At 39.1% G+C, this 20200-nt stretch overlaps 1 protein-coding gene across 13 annotated transcripts in view; it reads left to right on the forward strand.

Annotated features, from left to right (window-relative positions):
• LOC108436089 (microtubule-associated protein 4) overlaps window positions 1-20200 on the forward strand; it is a 108683-nt gene that overhangs the window by 9532 nt on the left and 78951 nt on the right. For 11 of the 13 annotated variants that reach the window (XM_037537151.1, XM_037537157.1, XM_037537155.1 and 8 more), the window contains exon 2: window positions 15415-15593. In XM_037537151.1, the coding sequence (XP_037393048.1) occupies window positions 15419-15593 (175 nt within the window). In that variant the 5' untranslated portion in view covers window positions 15415-15418. Of the gene's footprint in view, window positions 1-15411; window positions 15594-20200 lie in introns of all 13 variants that reach the window. The other 2 variants (XM_037537153.1, XM_037537152.1) reach the window with 1 other exon arrangement.

Here is a 20200-nt window from a genome sequence, read left to right on the forward strand (position 1 = left end):
ATATATATATATATATATATATATATATATATATATATAACATAGCAATTGAGATTAGATTTACTTTAATTACCATTATGGAGAAGTGCTCAACTACAGTAAATACATCATCAAATGTCACTTTAAAATATCTGTCAGTGATGCTGGTATTATTCTAGTCTCATCATGCTCATGCATCCCTAAATTTAACCATCACTACATTTGTTGTAACCATGCCTATTCCCCTCTGCTGCGGTGCTGCAGTACATTTCCTGGCAAGATTAACCCAGGCAATCACTGGGAAAACCCTTATCTGATGATGCATCTTGAAAGTGGAAGTTAATTTTAAGACTAGAAGCGCTTGGACATGGAACATGTTTGAAGCTGTTCTCAGTAGCTGGCTGACATTTCTTTTGTGAAATTAAAACGTTTGACCAGTTGTGGGTAATGCTGTATCACTAATGTTAGCTGGCAGCATAGATGTGTTTATTAGCCTCTAGGTCAGTGGCGTGCAGTCAAGACTTGTTGGAAGTAATTTATCAGAATGTCCATAGAGCATCAGGGACGTCTGAGAATGGCCAGTGAACCTGCTGGACAGACAACACAGCTCTATGACCTACATGAATACATAGAATATGTTGTGTGGCCTAAAAGTGGCATTTTGAATGCATTTTATTGAGGCCAATGCTTTTTTTCTTCTTCACTGAATACATTATAACTAAAGGCAGTATGCTTGTTAGAGCGTAAGTGTAAGGTAATTGGATGCATATTCATACTATTAACTTAACAGAAAAAACAGCAATCACACTTTGTGCTTTCACTTCCATTGCAGTGTTTTTTCTAGTTAATGTAGAGAGATCAAAAAAGTATTTTAAGTAAGTAATTAATAAATAATAAGTAATAAAGAAGAATGACTGTGTTGTATATCTTTTGGGTCTCTTTCAGGTACTTACATTTTAATGTGCTGGTGGGGTCCCTTTTGTTGCCATTGCAGCTTGGGGATGATGGGGAGTTGGAATATCAATAATAGATTTGTTTATATAATGCGATGAAGGGCAAAGCAGGAAGCAGTATTATTTTAGTAACCTTGACCTACCAAATGCTAAAATATTAAGGTGTGTGGTATATTTGTCTGTTTTTTTTTTTGTTTTGTTTTGTGTTTTAAATCGTCATCATTAAAAAATAGTCAACAAGTCATCGTTACCCTGTCTCGGACGTTTGTGAAAAGTATTTTGCTAATCGGGGCAGTAGATACTGTGGCTTGAGGTGTGAAAACACCTCCAGAGGTGTTTTTGTTGTATGTCAATGAGTTTCAGCTTCTGGTCCTCTTACAGAGGTACACAAGACAGTCAGCTGTAAAGTGCTCTCTACCACACCTCTCAGAAACCTGCATCTTATGAAGAATTTTAACTGGCGTTGTCCCATGTGGTGTCCAGTGGGAAACGTTGTTTATCAGCAGTTATAACTATTAGCATAGTATATAAGCACTTATATCAACTCAGCAAAAAGCCTTTCAGAGCAAGGTACAGGCCTAATTGTTGAGCCAGGAAACATTCATGATATCCCATTTTAAAAAGTCAATGCTGAATTGGGTTTTAAACCATAGGTAGTAAGTAGACAAAATATCATTGTGGTTTTATTCCGAATTTGTTTTCATTGGTTATATTTATATGCAAAGATTTTTGCCAATTTGATTCAATACATTCCGATTACAGATTTAGACTGAGGTGTTTATCTGTTCACTCTTTTCAACAGTTTGATGGAAAATCTTAGTTTACATGCACACTACAAGTAATCTGATCCAAAATGACGCACATGTGTGGAGAACCACAGTAAACGCTACCATGACAGCGAACATCACGTGAGGCCCAGTCCAAGTGAGAAGAGTTTTCAGTTGGCGCGCTTGTGTTTTTAATGGCTTTAAAAATATGTCAGAAAAATGTACTGTGCATGTTGGCGTAAACGGTTTGTGATAGGATGTTTTGGGTGACAGACAAATTGCCCTTTACTATTGCAACTCTCAAAACCCACCTGGTCTGACATACAAGCCTGTATTTCATCGCAGTCTTAATAGCTTGTAGTGGAATAGGTAGTATTTCCATGCTAATACTTTGTTGTTTGTGTTTAGTAGAAAAACTGATTTCTGTTCACTTCTCCTGACTCTTCACTGCAGTTTTTACCACAGTTTTTAGTCACTTTGCTCAACTAGTTGACTGCTGTCCACGGCACCAGCTAGTGGATTTATTAGTTGACAAGTCTATGCAGCCACTGCTTATAGAAATAGTAAATACTATTATGAATTTTTTTGTAATGGTTTTATGTGATGAGTAGAAGCCATCATATATGACAAAATATGGGATATTTTACAGCATATATGTCATTTATAGTTCGCTAGAGCTAGAATTTGGTGACAGGTCTTTCTTGAATGAACACACATATCAAAGACTTCTGTCAACTGTCCTATTTTTTTCTTGCTTAGAAGCAGTTGCAGATGTAGGAATTGTGATGCATGAGCTGTAGAAGTTACCTTAGAAGAAGCTCTTGAAGTGCAGGCATGATAATCTGCCTCTTGCCTTTCCTGCTTGCCTGTAGCAACAGCTGGATATCAGGACTTTGCTTTCAATCAGGGCTTCAGTGCACAGTTCTGCATCCTCTGGGAAACGGCCAACATTACCATTATCAAACAGTGCTGAGAGGAGGGTGGTGTGAGAGATAGGGATAGACAGAATATGGAGGGAAATAGAGGATGCTGGGACTGGAGAGTGAAAGAGAACAAAGAGAAAAGCCATAAACCAGTGGCTGCAGTCTAAAATCTTCATTAATTCCATTTGCAGCCTGAAGTTTCATAACCATCCTGAGGAGTTACATTTACTCCATGTATTACGTGCGACCAAATGAGCCTTAGTTTATTTTTCTTTAAATTATGAGTTCCATACCTGTTATTGATGCGCGTGGTAGCAGTCAATCAAAGTCACTCTCTGTGGGCTGTGCGGCGTGCGTTCCACAACGATGTGTTAAGCGTCACGCCTCTACAGTGGAGCACAGTTTGCCATGCTGGCAGTCAAACAGGGAGCAAGCTTTTTCACTGTGAATGCTAACAAAATGCTCTGTGTGTCAGGGAGGAATGTGTCTTCATGGGGGGTGTTCATGTTTGCACTGTGCATATGGAGGTCCTCTGCATGCATGCAAGTCAAAATGAAGATCATAGGTTCTGTGCAGTGCATACAGTAGGTGCTTGAGGATTGTGTTGGGGAATTCAGATTTGATAACTTTCCCTGTTTCTCCTCCACACCCTGCAAAGACCAGACAAACCTGTTAAACAAGCAGAAAGAAAAAAAGTCAGAGGCTTGTTTGATTCCTTTACCCAAATCCTGAACTTAACCTTTAGAAACTGAGAATTATTGCTATTATTTTGTTAGGCTGTTAAAAAGTGTTTGTGTGATTAGTAATTACACCATTTTTACACAGTGTTTCCATTTGTTTAGAGGCCAAGAAATGATACAGACAATGCAAAAATGTAAAAGATGTTTTTCTTTTTAGACAATACACACTAATAAGATTTTAATTATAATATCAAATCAAAATCGTCATATTTACAAACACAAATGTGTTTTGTATTTGTGAACACAATTCTAACAGAACAGTTTTGAGGTACAAGTGAGAAAATTCATATACACTCACTGGCCACTTTATTAGGTAGTTGCTAGTAAAAGGTTGGAACCAGTCTGCCCATTCTCCTCTGACCTCTCACATCAACAAGGCATTTTCGTCCACACAACTGCCACTCACTGTATATTTTCTCTTTTTCGGACCGTTCTCTGTAAACCCTAGAGATGGTTATGTGTGAAAATCCCAGTAGATCAGCAGTTTCTGAAATACTCATACCAGCCCGTCTGGCACCAACAACCACGCCACGCTCAAAGTCACTTAAATCACATTTCCTCCCCATTTTGATGCTCGGTCTGCACTTCAGCAAGTTGTCTTGACCACCTCTACATGCCTAAATGCATTGAGTTGTGGCCAGGTGATTGGCTGGTTGGCTATTTGTATTAACAAGCAAATGAACAGAACAAATGTAAATGTAAAGAAAAGTGTAACTAATAAAGTGGCTGGTGAGTGTACAATTTTAGCGTTATTTATTATCACCAGTGATGACTGAGACTTTTAAGACTTAACTATTGTAAGAAACACAGGAGAACTGAGTGTGGGGCACTGTCAGTATTAACTTGTAAATGGGACTGCTACAGCTAAGCCTAATGAGCAGCAACAAGGGCTGAATTACTGAAAACTATGTTCTTGAGAGGAGTAATTTGATCATGCGCGTGCACACACACACACACACACACACAGTGAGAGAGAAGTTTGTTTTTATACAGTGTTGGGACATGTATGTCAATTTTTATCATATTGCATTGTAATAATAATTGTTTTTCTGTAATAACTTATAGTCACTTAAATGTAAACTGGTGGTTTATACACAATTAAAGTAGTAAGTAGTTGTAGTAGTAAACTGTATCTGTAGTAGTTTCTTGTCACAAGAATAGTGTGTACAGCTGTTTGATTAATGAGATTTGGTCACGGCTTTTTGAATAGGGCACTCATATTCTGCTCATCTACAGCTCTGCTCAGCATAGAAAACTTTCACAGAATCATGCAAATTGTGTTTGAAACCTATAGAATATTAGTATCATATAATATGTGTATTTGCAACAAAATTGGTTTTATATTATTGAGAACAGTGATTCTAATCTAATGAATGCTAGTGTATGTATTAAGGTATCTATGTGCTATAAGAATTTTCAGAGCTTAAGTTTAACATTAAGTTCAGTCACCAAAATGAAAAGCTTTTGCTCCTTCAGTTTTGTGCGTAGCTTTACAAAAAAAAGCTTTACAAAGTCAGGAGCGTTTGTTGGTCTTGACAAGATAGATTACCGTAACTTTTCTCTGGTGTTCCTTTAGAAACATGACATTTTTTTCCTAATAATCTGTGAAAACTATAGCACATTCACAGAAACACACATGCACATAAAGGGTGTCTTAGACAGTGGCAGCAATCTTTTAACTTTTAACTAGTCAGCCCGCAGCCTCAGTTTGAAGTGGATATGAGAAATAACTGGAACGCTCATTAGCATAAACCCAGCCTGCTAGTGAATAGGTACTTACACATCAAAGATGCACACGTCCACTTGGCCTGAGCTGCTGCCTCTTTAAATGGAGATGGCTGTGAGGGCCCCACTCTCCTCCAAAAGCTTTTTGTTCTGCAGAGGACAAACACACTGTCTCACACACATGTACACCCGCGCACACACAAATGCAATCACACAGTAAGTAAGGACGACTTGTCATTGTCAGCTATGTTTCTGCCCACTCAGCTCTGAGGATGTGTCCATCCTTCACTTCTAGCCCTTGGATCCATGACAGCTTTAAAAGGCTCACAACAGAATAAAGAGCCAACTTGGTGTCCCCTGTGCCGGATACAGCCACATTGATCCACCAAGAGTGGAGAGGACAGTAAACTGTCCCTTACAGCACACTCCACAGCAGAACAGGAATCAGACCTTCCAACCAGTATTGTTTGTTAATCATTACTGAAGCATTGGCCTTTGCAGTAGTAACATCTCCGAAAACTGCAATATGCAAGGCCGCTAACCATTCTTAGTGTTTTTCTCTGTGTGCTGTGACCAATCAAGGACTTTATCTAATCCAGCAAAAGTAAATTAGAATAATACAGGCCAATCCCACAACCTTGTTATCTTACTAATAGAGATGGCACCATAACCAATACGTATCAGTCTATGTCAGCAGAAGTTACTGGATTGGACATAATTAAAGATTAAATAGGTTAGTATTTTTTAAAGAAAAGATACTGGATTGATATCAGCTGATACTGAAAGATGCAATATCAGTATTATGCCATCTGTAAATATTGATTCATTAGTACATTTTCAATAATAGAATTGCATATTATTACTTAATAGATGAACTAATTTTGCTAAATACTTTTATCAACTCTAAAATAAGTATGCAATGCATGGAAATATAAATTATGAAAGTGTTAGTTCTAGTTCTGGAGTCTGATTGGTCAAGCCACATTCAAATATATTGTAAAATACTAAAATATAAGGAATTAATAATCCCAACACTGGTCCGTATTCTGGATTTGCAGCAGTATTTCTCAGTGTCACTTAATCCATTTATCCTGAGGGGAAGAATGAACCCCTGTGAAAATGGAAGCCGCGCCTTGTGCAGCTACACTATGGTCTAGCAACCAAATGTTAAGTTAGGAGCTCTGGACTGTGCTGTTAGTGCAAAAGCTGAGGAAGAAAAGAGCACAATCTTACAAAAGACTGTTCTGTCTTCTCATTAGAGAGTAAGAAGGATATTTGAGTCTTTGCATATTTTTAGTAAAGTCACACCCACACATTCATCTTTGGCATCATAGGGACGTGTTTGGGTTGGTCAGCTTAAATCATTGCTGATATGTTGGCTACATGGATCATTAAACCACTAACTAGTTATTATTTCTGCTTTTTCCCACTGAGTGAGCTGCAGACTGATTAACATTTTGATGCCTCCTTTCACGTTACCTCCTTCATTGTGACCTACTGAATATGTCTCAACATGTGATATCTGCTGTATAAGTTTACAGTCTCTCCCCTGGCTCAACCACTCCCTTTGCTCTATATTACAAAGATCTTTACTTTCACTTGTTGTAGTTGAGTCAGCGTTTTTTGCCTGAACCAGGTTTTCTGCCTTGGGTAGGATGCAAAGTGGCCACATTTATCTAATATTCATTTGACTGAGTTGACTTTATTTGCATATTCCACATTCATTGCTGCTTCCTCTGCTGCCTTTTGCATTCCAAAGGAGAACCTCGCATTACATGAGTGAATCCTTTAGTTATGCTAGGAACATCTGCAGATTTTAGGCCAGTTTTGTATTTTCACTCACAGTGGTAAACGTTAGCCATGGGGTTGAATCAAGAATCTCAGTCATCGTACGTTCCAGAATGTAAGTCGGGGTTCAGTAGATTTTCACGGAGAAATCTAGCAGTGAGCGGTGCTTACTGGTTCTGTGGACCACACACAAAGGAAGAGGGCAGTAAAGCCAACCTCTCCACATCCCTGTGGTTATTTTGATTTGCTAGGGCAAAATGTTTGGACTTTGCCCGACAGTCAGTGGCTTAGTTTCGATTAGATGGGAAGTGTCCATCAAGGGTAATTATTTTACTCATTAACGGCAAGTTCAACATGCCTGCTGTGCCCCAAAGCATGATGGGACACATACCTTTCAGCCTTACGTAAACAGTGGCTGTTGCTCTTGTACACATTCTGCTGACATCAGGAGTGTCACCACAGTGAGAGGCTTGGGGAAGGCTTTTACAGTGAGAATACATGTCAACTTGTTCAAAGGCATTTGTGCTGTCTGTTACTTCAGCCAGGGAGATTGTAAGGATAGGAACTGACCATCTATTCATTTCATAATAGAACGTACAGTACTGTGCAGAAGTCTTAGGCATCTAAGCACATTGCTAAAAACCATTTATCTTTTGTATATCTTCCTTGTATGTCTTGTGAGCTGGTTTGAAGAACAAAGTATGATCATGGATTTCTCCTGGACATCCCCAGCCTTTGCATGGATTTATTAAATTCCATTAGCAGCACACCTGATTTAACATCAAGAAGAATTATTGATTAGAGAAAACAGGTATTGGATGTTAACTGCACATGGTTAAACAAACATATTGGCATACATAAAATCTCTTCTTTATTGTAAAGTATAGTAAAGTAAGTTTATTCCTTCTCCTGTAAAGTTACTATTTTCGAGATACAAGGTTTTCTTCCAACAACAGCGATATGTTGTGTGTATATATATATATATATATATATATATATATATATATATATATATATATATATAATATACACCGTATCATCCATTTTTATCAATCAATGCTATTAAGTGGATGAACTTCAATCTTTAAAGTTATTTCTCAAAATTACATGAGCGTCTATTTCAATAATTTGTGTTAATCAATTGTAATTTTAGTAGTTGTAAAAATAATCTGACTCCCACCAAAAGGTATACGTTTTGAAAGGACATCCAGCTGCTTACTTAGGGCATTTAAGCCAAGCAAACAGTTGATTTCAAAAAGATCCAAATCACGCCATTTAATGTAAATTTAAAACATATCACAAAATGAACTTTGTTTAAAGATGACTACTGAAAATAAGGCCTAATTAACCGAAATTTAAAAACACTACAAATACTGGGAAGCTCCACCTTCAGGGCACAGTACGTCTGCTATTTTGTCATTAGTAGTATTGTCAAGACTCATGTCATTCATGTAAAGTCAGTAAATCTAGTAGCTCTTTTCACAACTTCACAAACTTTAAAACAAAGAAGTTGTCGAACATAATAGGCCTTATTCACCTACAATTCTTAAGTAGAAATGTCTTCTTAAAACCCATTCATACAGGTTTCACAATGATTCTGAGATCCACCAGTGTTTTCTTATTTGGAAATTGCTCTTAGGTAAGAACAGAATCTACACACACACTCGTACACAAAGGTGTGAACAAATCTAGATTTTAGACTTTTTCTTAAGAACAAATTAAAGAAAAAGCTTAGGAAGATGTTGCTAAATGAGGGCCATTGTGTTTTGTTTAGTGTAGGTTTTATTTATTTATATATATATATATTTTTTTTTTTCTTCTTTACTCAGTGCAGTCAGTGAATTCCAACTTTAGAGGGTTTCAGTAAGTAGCTCTTCAAAGAATGTAGTTTAAAGAAACAATGTAAAAGTTTTCCTAAAACTGTATGTCTGGGCCAAGAGGCATTAAGGAATCTTTGAGTGATTTGTGTTTTTATTTTGATGCAAGGTGTATTAAAATTGCAATATGTAACAGTACAATTATGAAACAGTATTATGTCTGAACCATACAACTACCAGACATGCGAGAACTGAGATGAGTTATTTCATTTAAAAGCTGTGTTTGGTGTTGGACGAGTGCACCTTCCCGTTTTTGTGGATTATAGTCCATAAACAAACCCATCAAAAGTAGTACATTTCTTTAAGCCATGATTACTGTTGAAAGAGAATTGATTGGACGCTAAAGTGTCTGTAGTGAGTGAGGACGGTAATCTTGTGGAGCTCTTTGTAGCTATATGACAGTGAGTCACGTCTGAGTCACCACCCTAAACCTGGAACTTTGTCACTGAGGAATCCCAGGCATCTCTGACAGGGGTTCACATACACACTCTGTTCATCTGTGTAAAAGTTGCCCTGTTCAGTGAATGTACACTGCTTGGAAATACACAAGGATAGAGTTATCATGGCCTAGATGTTACTAAATAGTTAGTTCTTGATGGTCTTACTGGATTGTGGGTGTATATAGTAGGATTTTTGGATTTTTTTTTTTTTTTTTTTTAGATGCTGAGGTCAAGATTTTATGTTTAGAAATATCTGTAATTAAATTTAGACTGCTTTTGGCATTTGAGCTTGACCATGCTCAGAGTGCTATCCCATCCTCGTCCCCTTTGATAGGAAGCATCAGATGCTTAGCTTTGATTATTAACAGTGTTTTCCACAAAAGACGACAAATGAGAGACTGTAAAAAGGCAACAGAGCCTGCTTGCTGATTGATGTTCATGTTTATTTTACTTGTTTTTGATCTTTGTTATGCAGAAATATTGTTAGAGAGGAACTTTTCAAAATAATTGATTTCTTTACGTTTTTAAAAAGGTTGCTTTTGCGCTACTTGCATTAAACCTGTGTAATTTTTATGTGTAATAATGAAAAAATCAGAGGTTCCGAGTTGTTCACATTTTTTTCAAGCTGAACTGTGATACTGAACCAAAGACCAAACTGAATTGTCAAATATTAGACTGTGGTATGCTTATTCGTGATGCACAAAACTGAGCTCAAGCTAGCACCTCACAAATTGATTTTTACAGAAGTACTGAAAAAGTCTGTTTTCAACTGGGAAATGTAAAAACGTTGTTATGGTAACACATCTGGTACAAATACCAATGTATATAATTATAATATAATCACAATATAATCTTAGTAAGCCATCAAAACTAGTTTTAGTGGGTAGAACCTGCCTGTAATTTTCAGATGGCAAGATCATGAGTGAACAGGCCTTTGAAAAGCTAGATTCTGAATTAGATAAAGCTTGCGTCAGCTATTTTGGCATCACCACTTGTAAACAGAAGTGAGAAAAAGAATAAGGAAGAAGAGAGAATGTGGCCCATGTCATCTTTGTGGCTTTACATTGTGCTAAGTTGGAGGAAGGTGGAACAGAGATAGGGAAGCTGCTCAGTACTAAAGTGGACGATAAAAATATTGTTGGATTAGTGCTCAAATCAGATTAAACGTGATTGTAAAAGTGGAGAAAGTCTCATATTGCAACTTGCATTTACTGTCTTCACTCCAGATCCTAATGCTGTCATTGGGAACAGTGAGGTGGAGCTGCTCAAGGCCTGCCCACGTTGAGCTCACTAAATTATAGGTTTCCCATGCTAAAATAAATGCTATTGAGCTAGCCATAAGCACTTTTTACTGCCACAAGTGTGCAGCTGACAGGCCAACTTTCCCCCAAGGACAACAGTGAAGTCATTATTGATGAGAGAGATGGACAGAAAATAGGCCAGAGGCCTAGAGAAGTCAACTGCTCAGTCGACTGTAGTTAAATGACTGTTATTCATGATGTCAGCATTTTTTGTCCAAGTGGCTTTATCTGCTGGTGCAAGTGAAGAAAAGTGACTCCATGTGTCTGACACAGGTCCTCTCATGGATTCTTTTTTTAGATGGTTGGTGAACGGGTGGTGGAGCCAACCTCAGTATATGTAGAAAACCAGAATAACTCTAGACTCTTTATTCTGCTGTACATTTCCCAGTTAAACACTGCAGCTACAAGGAAAGTATCATGGCAAATGTTCCATAGAAAAGTCAGAGTCGTTTGCTGTGCCGATGTGGTAGACTTCATGTGTTTGAAGTAAACATTTGTGGTTCTTGGCAGTCAAATCAACCATCTGCAGCTGTGTCAGATGCCATGATGTGCTTCCGTGCTTTTCATTTCTAACTGACCCATGATCAGCTCTTATTTCTACAACTGGGTGTCAGCATCATCACAAAACAGATTTTAGATTCATAGACTAGTCGGAAATACTACTTAATCCAGCCAAGTTTCTACTTGATTGTTGACTTTTGCTGACACACCCTTCAGGCTCCAGCCTACAGCATGTGTAGAATTCAATCACAGCTTATGTACAAAAGATTAGCATGAGCAACTTACCTGTGTGTGTCTGTGACTGGCCTGTGAAAATGTGTGTGTGTGTATATGTGTCTGTTTGTTTACACACATCAGTGCTCTGTTGTAATGCTGCAGATTAAAGAGGTTTAGCTCCGTCAATGGCCTTGTCACAGCCAAAGGACACATACAATGACTAATGTCGACAGCAACAGCATTAGCTCCAAAGGTTTTAGTCGGCCATGTCAAATCAAACACTGCAGCGAAAAGCCATGGTTTCCCCCGGTTTCCTTCCTTTGTTGAAACATAATGGCTTCCGATATGCCTCGCCACAGTTTATGAGGATAACTGTATGAGCCAAAATAACTGGGCCCACTTATGACCAGCAGCAGTAGCCATGAGCTGGATTCTGTAAAATTTCCAATCATAGCAGGTATTAAGTATAAGATATTTATTCTAAAGTGTTTATACATTATACATTAGCCTCAGCAGCTAAAAATAGTTAGTAAATGTAATGTGTTTAGTTTGTCCACACTAGATTGGCTTTCAGGTTTTTTATAAAGAAGTCTACAGGGATATTTTTCCACACCTCAGTTTCATTGGTTGGTTGTATTTTCTCCGTTCAACAGTGTTGGAGTCCAGGCTCTGGGATGGTCAGTCCATTGTTCTGAGAATACCAGCAGCTTCTTTGTTTGATTTGTAAATTTTCTTCCTTATTTCTTTTTCTCTTCTTGATGGCTGCACATTCTTTCAGACTCATTGTTGTCATCTTGTCACAGTGGAAGGATGGACAGAAATAACTGGAAAAGTGGAGCATGATTTTTTTTCTTAAAGACGAAAGCCCCCCTACTCTAATTTCCATATGTAAGCCCCCACTTACTCTCATTTCCATTTTCCTTTACATGTTCTTTTTCTCTTCTGTGGGGATTGTCATATATCTAACGTTTTCAGAAATATCCCATAATCAAATGAAATGATTGATTTGTGGTTAATGGACATTTAATAAAGGGTGGTCTCTGAAGTGTGTGTGTATGTGTGTATATATATATATAATACTAAGACTTTGAATTCTGAATCTCAGGCATGTTTAGAAGAGAGTGTTTACCCTGCATTTTGTTTTTGCGTTATATAACCTAAATCTGACATTACACTCCGTGTACCCGCATAATGTGGGGTTGGCTGCACATGTTTGCTTGTGTATTGTGCACAGTTGGGATCAAACTTGTGATTTCCTGATGATGGGCCCATGTTTCGGAATTTCAGTGATGTTCAATGCATAGGTCAGACCTGCTGTACCAGCACTTCTTTTCTCAGCTGGCCCTTAGCTGCTTAAACGTTGCTGAGTTCGTGAGCGACAGTTGGCATACTGTAATGCTCATTCCCAGACACTGGGATGTTACACACAGTGCCCAGTATTTAATTCTGAATTTGCTGAATTTTGCTGAATTCATTCTGAACATGCTGAAATTTGGCCTGGACTTTGCTTGCATCTAGTGAAGAACCAGTTGAGTGAGAAGGTTAAAATGAATGTTGGCTACTTAAACAGAATAGTTTGTGCGTCCACCAAAACCATTTCCAGCATAACTGGTTGAGGTCTGTGAAGTTCTGGAAAGAAACAGGTTCACAGGCTTGAGGATGACCTTTTTAAATGTGTTATTATTACTAAATTTAGCAGTGAGCTTGATGTTTAGGAGGTCTGCGTTCAACATTGTAGAACTATGCCTGCGCCACCATTCTGACCATCTGCTGTAATAGCTTTTACTTTGCATAGTACAGCTCTGCAACTGTGCCCTTTTTGTTTTTCAGTTTTATTGCTATGTTTTGAAAGGTAGGTGTTATAAACGTCCAGTGCATTAGTAGCTCGCTAGCAAACCAGGACCTTCTTTTTATTATCAGGATTTGCAAGTCTGAAGGTCCCTGTCTTCTTAAACAGTTTCAGATATTTACTGAAAGATGACCAAGAGATCATAGATGTTAGCTTTGTTTCTCTTGTACAGACCTTCTTAAATGATCATGTCAGTGATTCTGTTCCATGTAGTCTGTCTAAAAATTCACTTAATGTTTTCTGCTTGGCAACATAAAGTTTTGGATGCTATTCAAAGATTTCTGTTGGGGAAACATAAAGTCATCCAAACGTTCATCCGTACCACAGGAATAACCCAAAAGGTTATGGAACAGGAGTATAAACAAAGGTGCGTTTAGCCTGCAGGTAAATGATATTGTAAACACTTCTGTGGAGTAAATGAGAGTACAAATTATGTAATTGCAGGAGCTTTAAAACGGGTGCGTTCTGAGTTAAACAAGTGTTTATGATCCCATTTAGCATGTTGTACAGAATATCGTTTTCTGCAAAGGCAGTGCTATGCTCTCCACCTCACTGAGTGGGTCAATGAGTGGGTCAGTGAAAGATTTGTTTAGCATAAAAATGTATGAATCATTTTTATTTTGGTCTGAACTTTTTACATTGTGTTTTGTCATTTAACTCAGGCTTTTGTCTTTTGTCAGGCTTTTGCCACATGTAGCAGCTTTGGGGCAAGAGTATCAAATAGATGCACAGAGGTGAAGGTTCTGAGCCAAAGCCAAGTTCTCTACTAACCATAAACAGGCTATGTGTAGTTGAATTGATTCTTTAGATTCTCCTGATTGACTAAAGCAAGTTGTTCACTTGTTTGTACTGTTGCTTTAACAAATGCTACCCTTTAGATACAAAGCTCCAGAGATTTGGAACTGAACTGTCCCATCTGCCGAGATTGATAAACGTATCATTTAGCCTACCTTGGTAGTCTGTTGTTTGCTGAGATTGATGGTTTTGGATGTTTAGCCAAGGCTAAATGAAAGGCTTAGGTTCACTGTATTCAGAAACAGGTCTGTAGTTTTATTTGCATGGTACATTATGAAGCAGAGTGTGTAATTGTGCAGCAGGCTGTTCAGGTCTCTGATACCATCTGTCAGATAAACATATCAGAATAGTTAAGCATTCTCAAAAAGGGAAGTTTAAATCTTGGCTGTCTGTTTCTGCTTAGGAGCAAGAGAGGGAGAGAGATGTGTGAGATTTATAAAATTGGACTGTGTGTGCTCGCACGCCATGCATGCTCATCCCTGCAACCTTAATCCCCCCTCTGATGCACCACTGGCACATGTTAGACTAATCTCTCGGACTGAGAAAATCAGGGGAAGCCGGGTGGGGTTGGAGGAGGGTGGGAGGGAGCTGGGAGGAGAGGATAGAAAAGGAAAGAGAAAAATAAAAAGAGAAAATGTGCATTGCTAGAAACAGAAGGCAGACTGCCTTTACCTGTTTGCTGTAATATTTGTGTTATGTTTACCTGCCTCACATGCAGGCCTCACTGTGTGAGGCTTTGACAGTTAGTGTTCCTGGTTGTGCACCCCCACACTGCCCTCTAGTGGATGTAAACACCGAAGAGACTTTTTTATGAACAATTAAGTAATAATAATAATAATAATAATAATAATAATCACCATTATTATTATTTTATTGTTATGTCTAAATGAGATAAGTAAAGGAAGTTCTCTGGTAATGTTAGTAGTAATTTAACAGGAGAAAATCAGTGCTTTTGTCAAAGGCTGCATTCCACCTCCTCTCCTTAGTGTCAGTGAGATAATATATAATATTTGAGTTGTTCTCGCAAAACCACCTCAGAAAATAGGTTAAGCTTGAAAATAAAAACATCTTAAACCCTTATTGTGTTGGAGTAATGAAAATTAGATCCCTTAAATTGGAAGATGTTACTAAAAATCTGTTTAGTCATTAGTCATTTAGCATTTCTTTGTAGCCCACTGTTTGTCATGTATGTGAGAATAACTCCCATCAAGGTAGCACCTTTATCAGGCCCACAGACTCATCACATGAGGAGGGACTCCAAGACTTTACTAACATAATTTTATTAGATGTGAAAGCAGACATCAATACATTTTTCTGTTGTGGTAGCCTATAAAGGAAGGATAAATCCGATGATAAAGTGATGTTCTTTTCTAGCAGGAAAGAAACATAACTGTCGAGCTGCCCATTTTGCAAATCTCTGATGAAACATGTTGCAGTGATGCGCCAGATGCCAAGTGCTATCTTTTGCTGTTATTACTGTAATGTTGTGATGTGATAAAGCGTACAAATGTAGTGGTGCCTGTACCTCTGTCTGCTAATGTGCCCTGTCTCTGCCAGCAGAACGATGGCTGACCTGACTCTGAGTGATGCTCTGACTGACAGCGTGCCCGCGGCCGCTGAGGAGAACATGGTAGAGAGGGACTTTGTTTCTGCGCTGGAAGCTGAGCCCTTCGATGACCAGGTTGGGGAGACAGTGGGCAAGACAGACTACATCCCACTGCTAGACAATGACGGAAAGGGTGAGTTGCACACAGTTTTGGCAGTTCTGTGTGAAGAGGACTGATGATGAAAAAATGATAGTAATGATTCACAAAGTTCAAAATTTGATTTGACGTGATGTGATGTGGTGGTGCCTCAATTCAATAAATTTTTCAGTACAGCAAAATTAAGAATAAGAGAAGCATAATATTGGAATCATATCAGTATTGACAGATATTTACTTTGAAGTTGACATTTGATGACATTTATTTTACCATTTAGGTGACATTCGGCTACTACACTAAAACATCCTCATTTATTATTTTTATTCATTTCAGAACAGAAATAAATGTTAAGTGTCTCCATAATACCCATCCAAGTAAATCTAATCCCAGTATCTACATTTTGTAAACATTTATATATCAGCAACAACGTCTGCCGATATGTGTATGAAAAAGACCAGATATCGACATAAACCTACAACTCTCATATCTCTGCATCCCTGCTGAAACCCTGCATTATGTGAATGTTTCCAAATTTCAGTTTCTACAGTGCCATTAAACAGCATATACATAGTTTTTTATGCACCCTATTTTATAATTCATATATTGTTTACTACCTGTGCATATTGAATTGAGGTTCACTTTGAATGTTACAATAAAATACAGTGTAGTTGCACTCCTAGATGCTCCACCCTGACGCTTCTGTATTTGTAGTGTGTTAGGCTACGTTTACACAGCAGGTAAAAGTGGCCCAAATCAGATTTTCTCACCAAATCCGATTCTTTGTTTGCTTGTTCACAGTATGTTTTAAATGTGATCTGTATGCGACATCAGTCTGAACAGATCAGCTCCCAAACCGACCCGCATGTGCAAAAGAACAGAGCTTCTGGTGGCTCTCCCAGAGGTAAACAGTCATGACAACTAGCGAACACTAGTCGCTCCCGGTTTCGTCTTCGCCAGCATTACAGGAGCGATTATGAAGTTCCAGTGGTTGACAGCTGGGCTCATCACCAACAGTGTGTTGGAGTTTGCGGTAAAAAGGGCCTGTTATTCGGCCACGGCCACTTCTTTGGTTCATGTCCTCGGATTCTTTAAACTGTTCTCTGGCACTGCAGCCTCGGTCGCCTCCGGCCGCTTCGTTCGAAACCTCTTCAAATTCGGAGCGGCTGCAATGACTCTCTTCAGTTTTTTTGGTACAGAAACATCAGCCTAAATATTTGAGTCTCTGCAGCGCGACATGATGACGAATGTCGAGTTGTACTGACGTAAAGGTCGCATGAATTCCGACCTGACTGTTCAGACTGAGTCGCATTGCCGCAGATTGGATATGGATCGGATTTCAGAACCACATATGAAAGCATCTCAAATCGGTATTGAAAACACACAAATGACACATCTGTGTCACATATCAGGAAAAAGATTGGATTTGGGCCACTTTTACCTGCTGTGTAAACATAGCCTTAAACTTTGTATGTTTCTACTGACAGTCATATCAGTAAAGCAATGTTTAACTAGAAGGATTGGAGTATGTTTCATTTATTGATAATATAAATTTATATTTATTGATGTCTGTTATCTGAATGGTTAGCTTCTTAAAATTCATATCTGTGACATTTTCATAGCAGTTGGGTCCTAAAGCACATTCATTTATCTTGCATGCTATTTGACCACAGTGGTCAGTAAAACACATTTCTGATCATGCTGACAATTTACCAAAGGTTCACAAATGAGTCATACTGCTAGTCGTGATGCCATGGCTGCATTTTGTGGTAGATATCCAGTTTCAGCTTTTTTCTCTCCTTTGGGGTGAACAGGGCTGCATTCAACCAGATGGATGCGAGCAGAGTTATTTGTCAGGCGATCACCATACGCTCTCCATGCTCTCATGTTTCAATACGTAGGAGGCTTGATATAGATATCATAGATATCTAAATGTTTTTGTTCTGAACAGAACAAACAAATAGAACTTGCCATTTGCTTTTGCCATACAGTAGTCCGAGTAAACAGCAGTTCAGTAGAGGGGCAAATGGCAGCTGAGACATGAAAAACTAATATCTGTCCAGAGAGCAAGCACATACCGTACCTATATTACACTGCGCAAAAAAAGGGAACACTTAACACAATATAACTCCACGTAAATCAAACTTCTGTGAAATCAAACTGTCCACTTAGGAAGCAACACTGATTGACAATCAATTTCACAGCTGTTGTGCAAGTGGAATAGACAACAGGCGGATATTGGCAATTAGCAAGACACCCTCAGTAAAGGAGTGGTTCTGCAGGTGGGGACCACAGACCACTTCTCAGCACCTTTCTGCTTTCTGGCTGATGTTTTGGTCACTTTTGAATGTTGGTGGTGCTTTCACACTCGTGGTAGCATGAGATGGACTCTACAACCCACACAAGTGGCTCAGGTAGTGCAGCTCATCCAGGATGGCACATCAATGCGAGCTGTGGCAAGAAGGTTTGCTGTGTCTGTCAGCGTAGTGTCCAGAGGCTGGAGGCGCTACCAGGAGACAGGCCAGTACACCAGGAGACGTGGAGGAGCCCGTAGGAGGTCAACAACCCAGCAGCAGGACCACTACCTCAGCCTTTGTGCAAGGAGGAACAGGAGGAGCACTGCCAGAGCCCCGCAAAATGACCTCCAGCACGCCACAAATGTGCATGTGTCTGCACAAATGGTTAGAAACCGACTCCATGAGGATGGTATGAGGGCCCGACGTCCACAGATGGGGGTTGTGCTCACAGCCCAACACCGTGCAGGATGCTTGGCATTTGCCAGAGAACACCAGGATTGGCAAATTCGCCACTGGCGCCTTATGCTCTTCACAGATGAAAGCCGTGGAGAGCGATCTGCTGCCTGCAACATCCTTCAGTATGACCGGTTTGGCAGTGGGTCAGTAATGGTGTGGGGTGGCATTTCTTTGGAGGGCCGCACAGCCCTCCATGTGCTCACCAGAGGTAGCCTGACTGCCATTTAGGTACCGACATGAGATCCTCAGACCCCTTGTGAGACCATATGCTGGTGCGTTTGGCCCTGGGTTCCTCCTAATGCAGGACCATGCTAGACCTCATATGGCTGGAGTGTGTTAGCAGTTCCTGCAAGATGAAGGCATTGAAGCTATGGAACGGCCCGCCTGTTCCCCAGACCTGAATCCGATTGAGCACATCTGGGACATCATGTCTCGCTCCATCCACCAACACCACGTTGCACCACAGACTGTCCAGGAGTTGGCGGATGCTTTAGTTCAGGTCTGGGAGGAGATCCCTTAGGAGACCATCCGCCACCTCATCAGGAGCATACCCAGGCATTGTAGGGAGGTCATACAGGCACGTGGAGGCCACACACAATACTGAGCCTCATTTTGACTTGTTTTAAGGACATTACATCAAAGTTGGATCAGCCTGTAGTGTGTTTTTCCACTTTAATTTTGTGTGTGACTCCAAATCCAGGCCTCCATTGGTTAATAAATTTGATTTCCATTGATGATTTTTGTGAATATTTCATTCATTCAGATCTAGGATGTGTTATTTGAGTGTTCCCTTTATTTTTTTGAGCAGTGTATTTTCCAGATGTCATCTGTGAAGCTTTAAAACTAACCATTTAAAGCTCACAGTCAGAGGTCAAGAGGATACATGTTTTTCAAGTATTACTCAAAACAGTCAATCAGTAATGACTTGTGTTTTTCAATGAGGTTTTTGTGACCTTATCATAGATATGAAATGACTCACTATATAACTCTCACAATATTGTACTTCTGTGTTCATTCCACAGTACACATTCTGTAGTAGGGGTGTAAGTCTCAAGGCACCTCATGCGTCAGTGTGATCTCTTCAGGATCACTTTACTTTGTGCACTTGTTGAGAAATAAAAAAGAGACTCTTTTTTTTTTTTATTTGATCTGCTTACTTTCTGTCAGAACTGTTGTAGTGATAAAATGTTTGTTTGGAGAAAAAAGACAAAGGGTTGAGAACCCCTGCCACAGACCACTGCAAGATAATACAGCAAAACTGTTGTTCAAATGTAAAATGAAGCATTGTTTGTCATATAATCATAAAAATACATGTATATAGCGGTGTTTAATGTAGCAACTTCCATCCTTTTTGTTAGCTTGACTCACTTTATTGGCCTAATTTAGATTAGTAGCAGTCACCTCTTAAGTGTTTCACACATACACCCTCTATGTGGTGTGAGCAATGGATAACATCTTGCTTTTTATTTCAAGGTTCATATTCGCAGGGCAGATTGTTCTCACACAGGCTGTGCGAGTAGAGCAGCATTGAGACCCAATTGTGTCCCCAAAGCAGCGTGGCATTTAGCAACCATCGCATAGCAAAATACAGTGAAATAGCCGTGACAACTAATGAAAACAACATGAATAAATACATAAAAAATATAAACCGTAAAATTCTTGGTCGCTGACAATTACAAACATTTTATTTAGCATTTTGTACACGATACAAATTTCCCAGTAGGACTCACAAGCTTGAATCAGTTGTCTGAAAGTATTGTTCTTATTTCCAAATAATTTATATTGAAGAAAATAACTGAGTCAACCATTTGTCCTTGGATGCCTGTGGAACTTGTTTAATGTATCATTCCACAGCTCAAAGCTGTTGCAGTCACGCTGCCTCTTCACTCATGG

The sequence above is a fragment of the Pygocentrus nattereri genome, chromosome 3, assembly GCF_015220715.1.
Source record: "Pygocentrus nattereri isolate fPygNat1 chromosome 3, fPygNat1.pri, whole genome shotgun sequence".
Classification (NCBI taxonomy): Eukaryota; Metazoa; Chordata; class Actinopteri; order Characiformes; family Serrasalmidae; genus Pygocentrus; species Pygocentrus nattereri.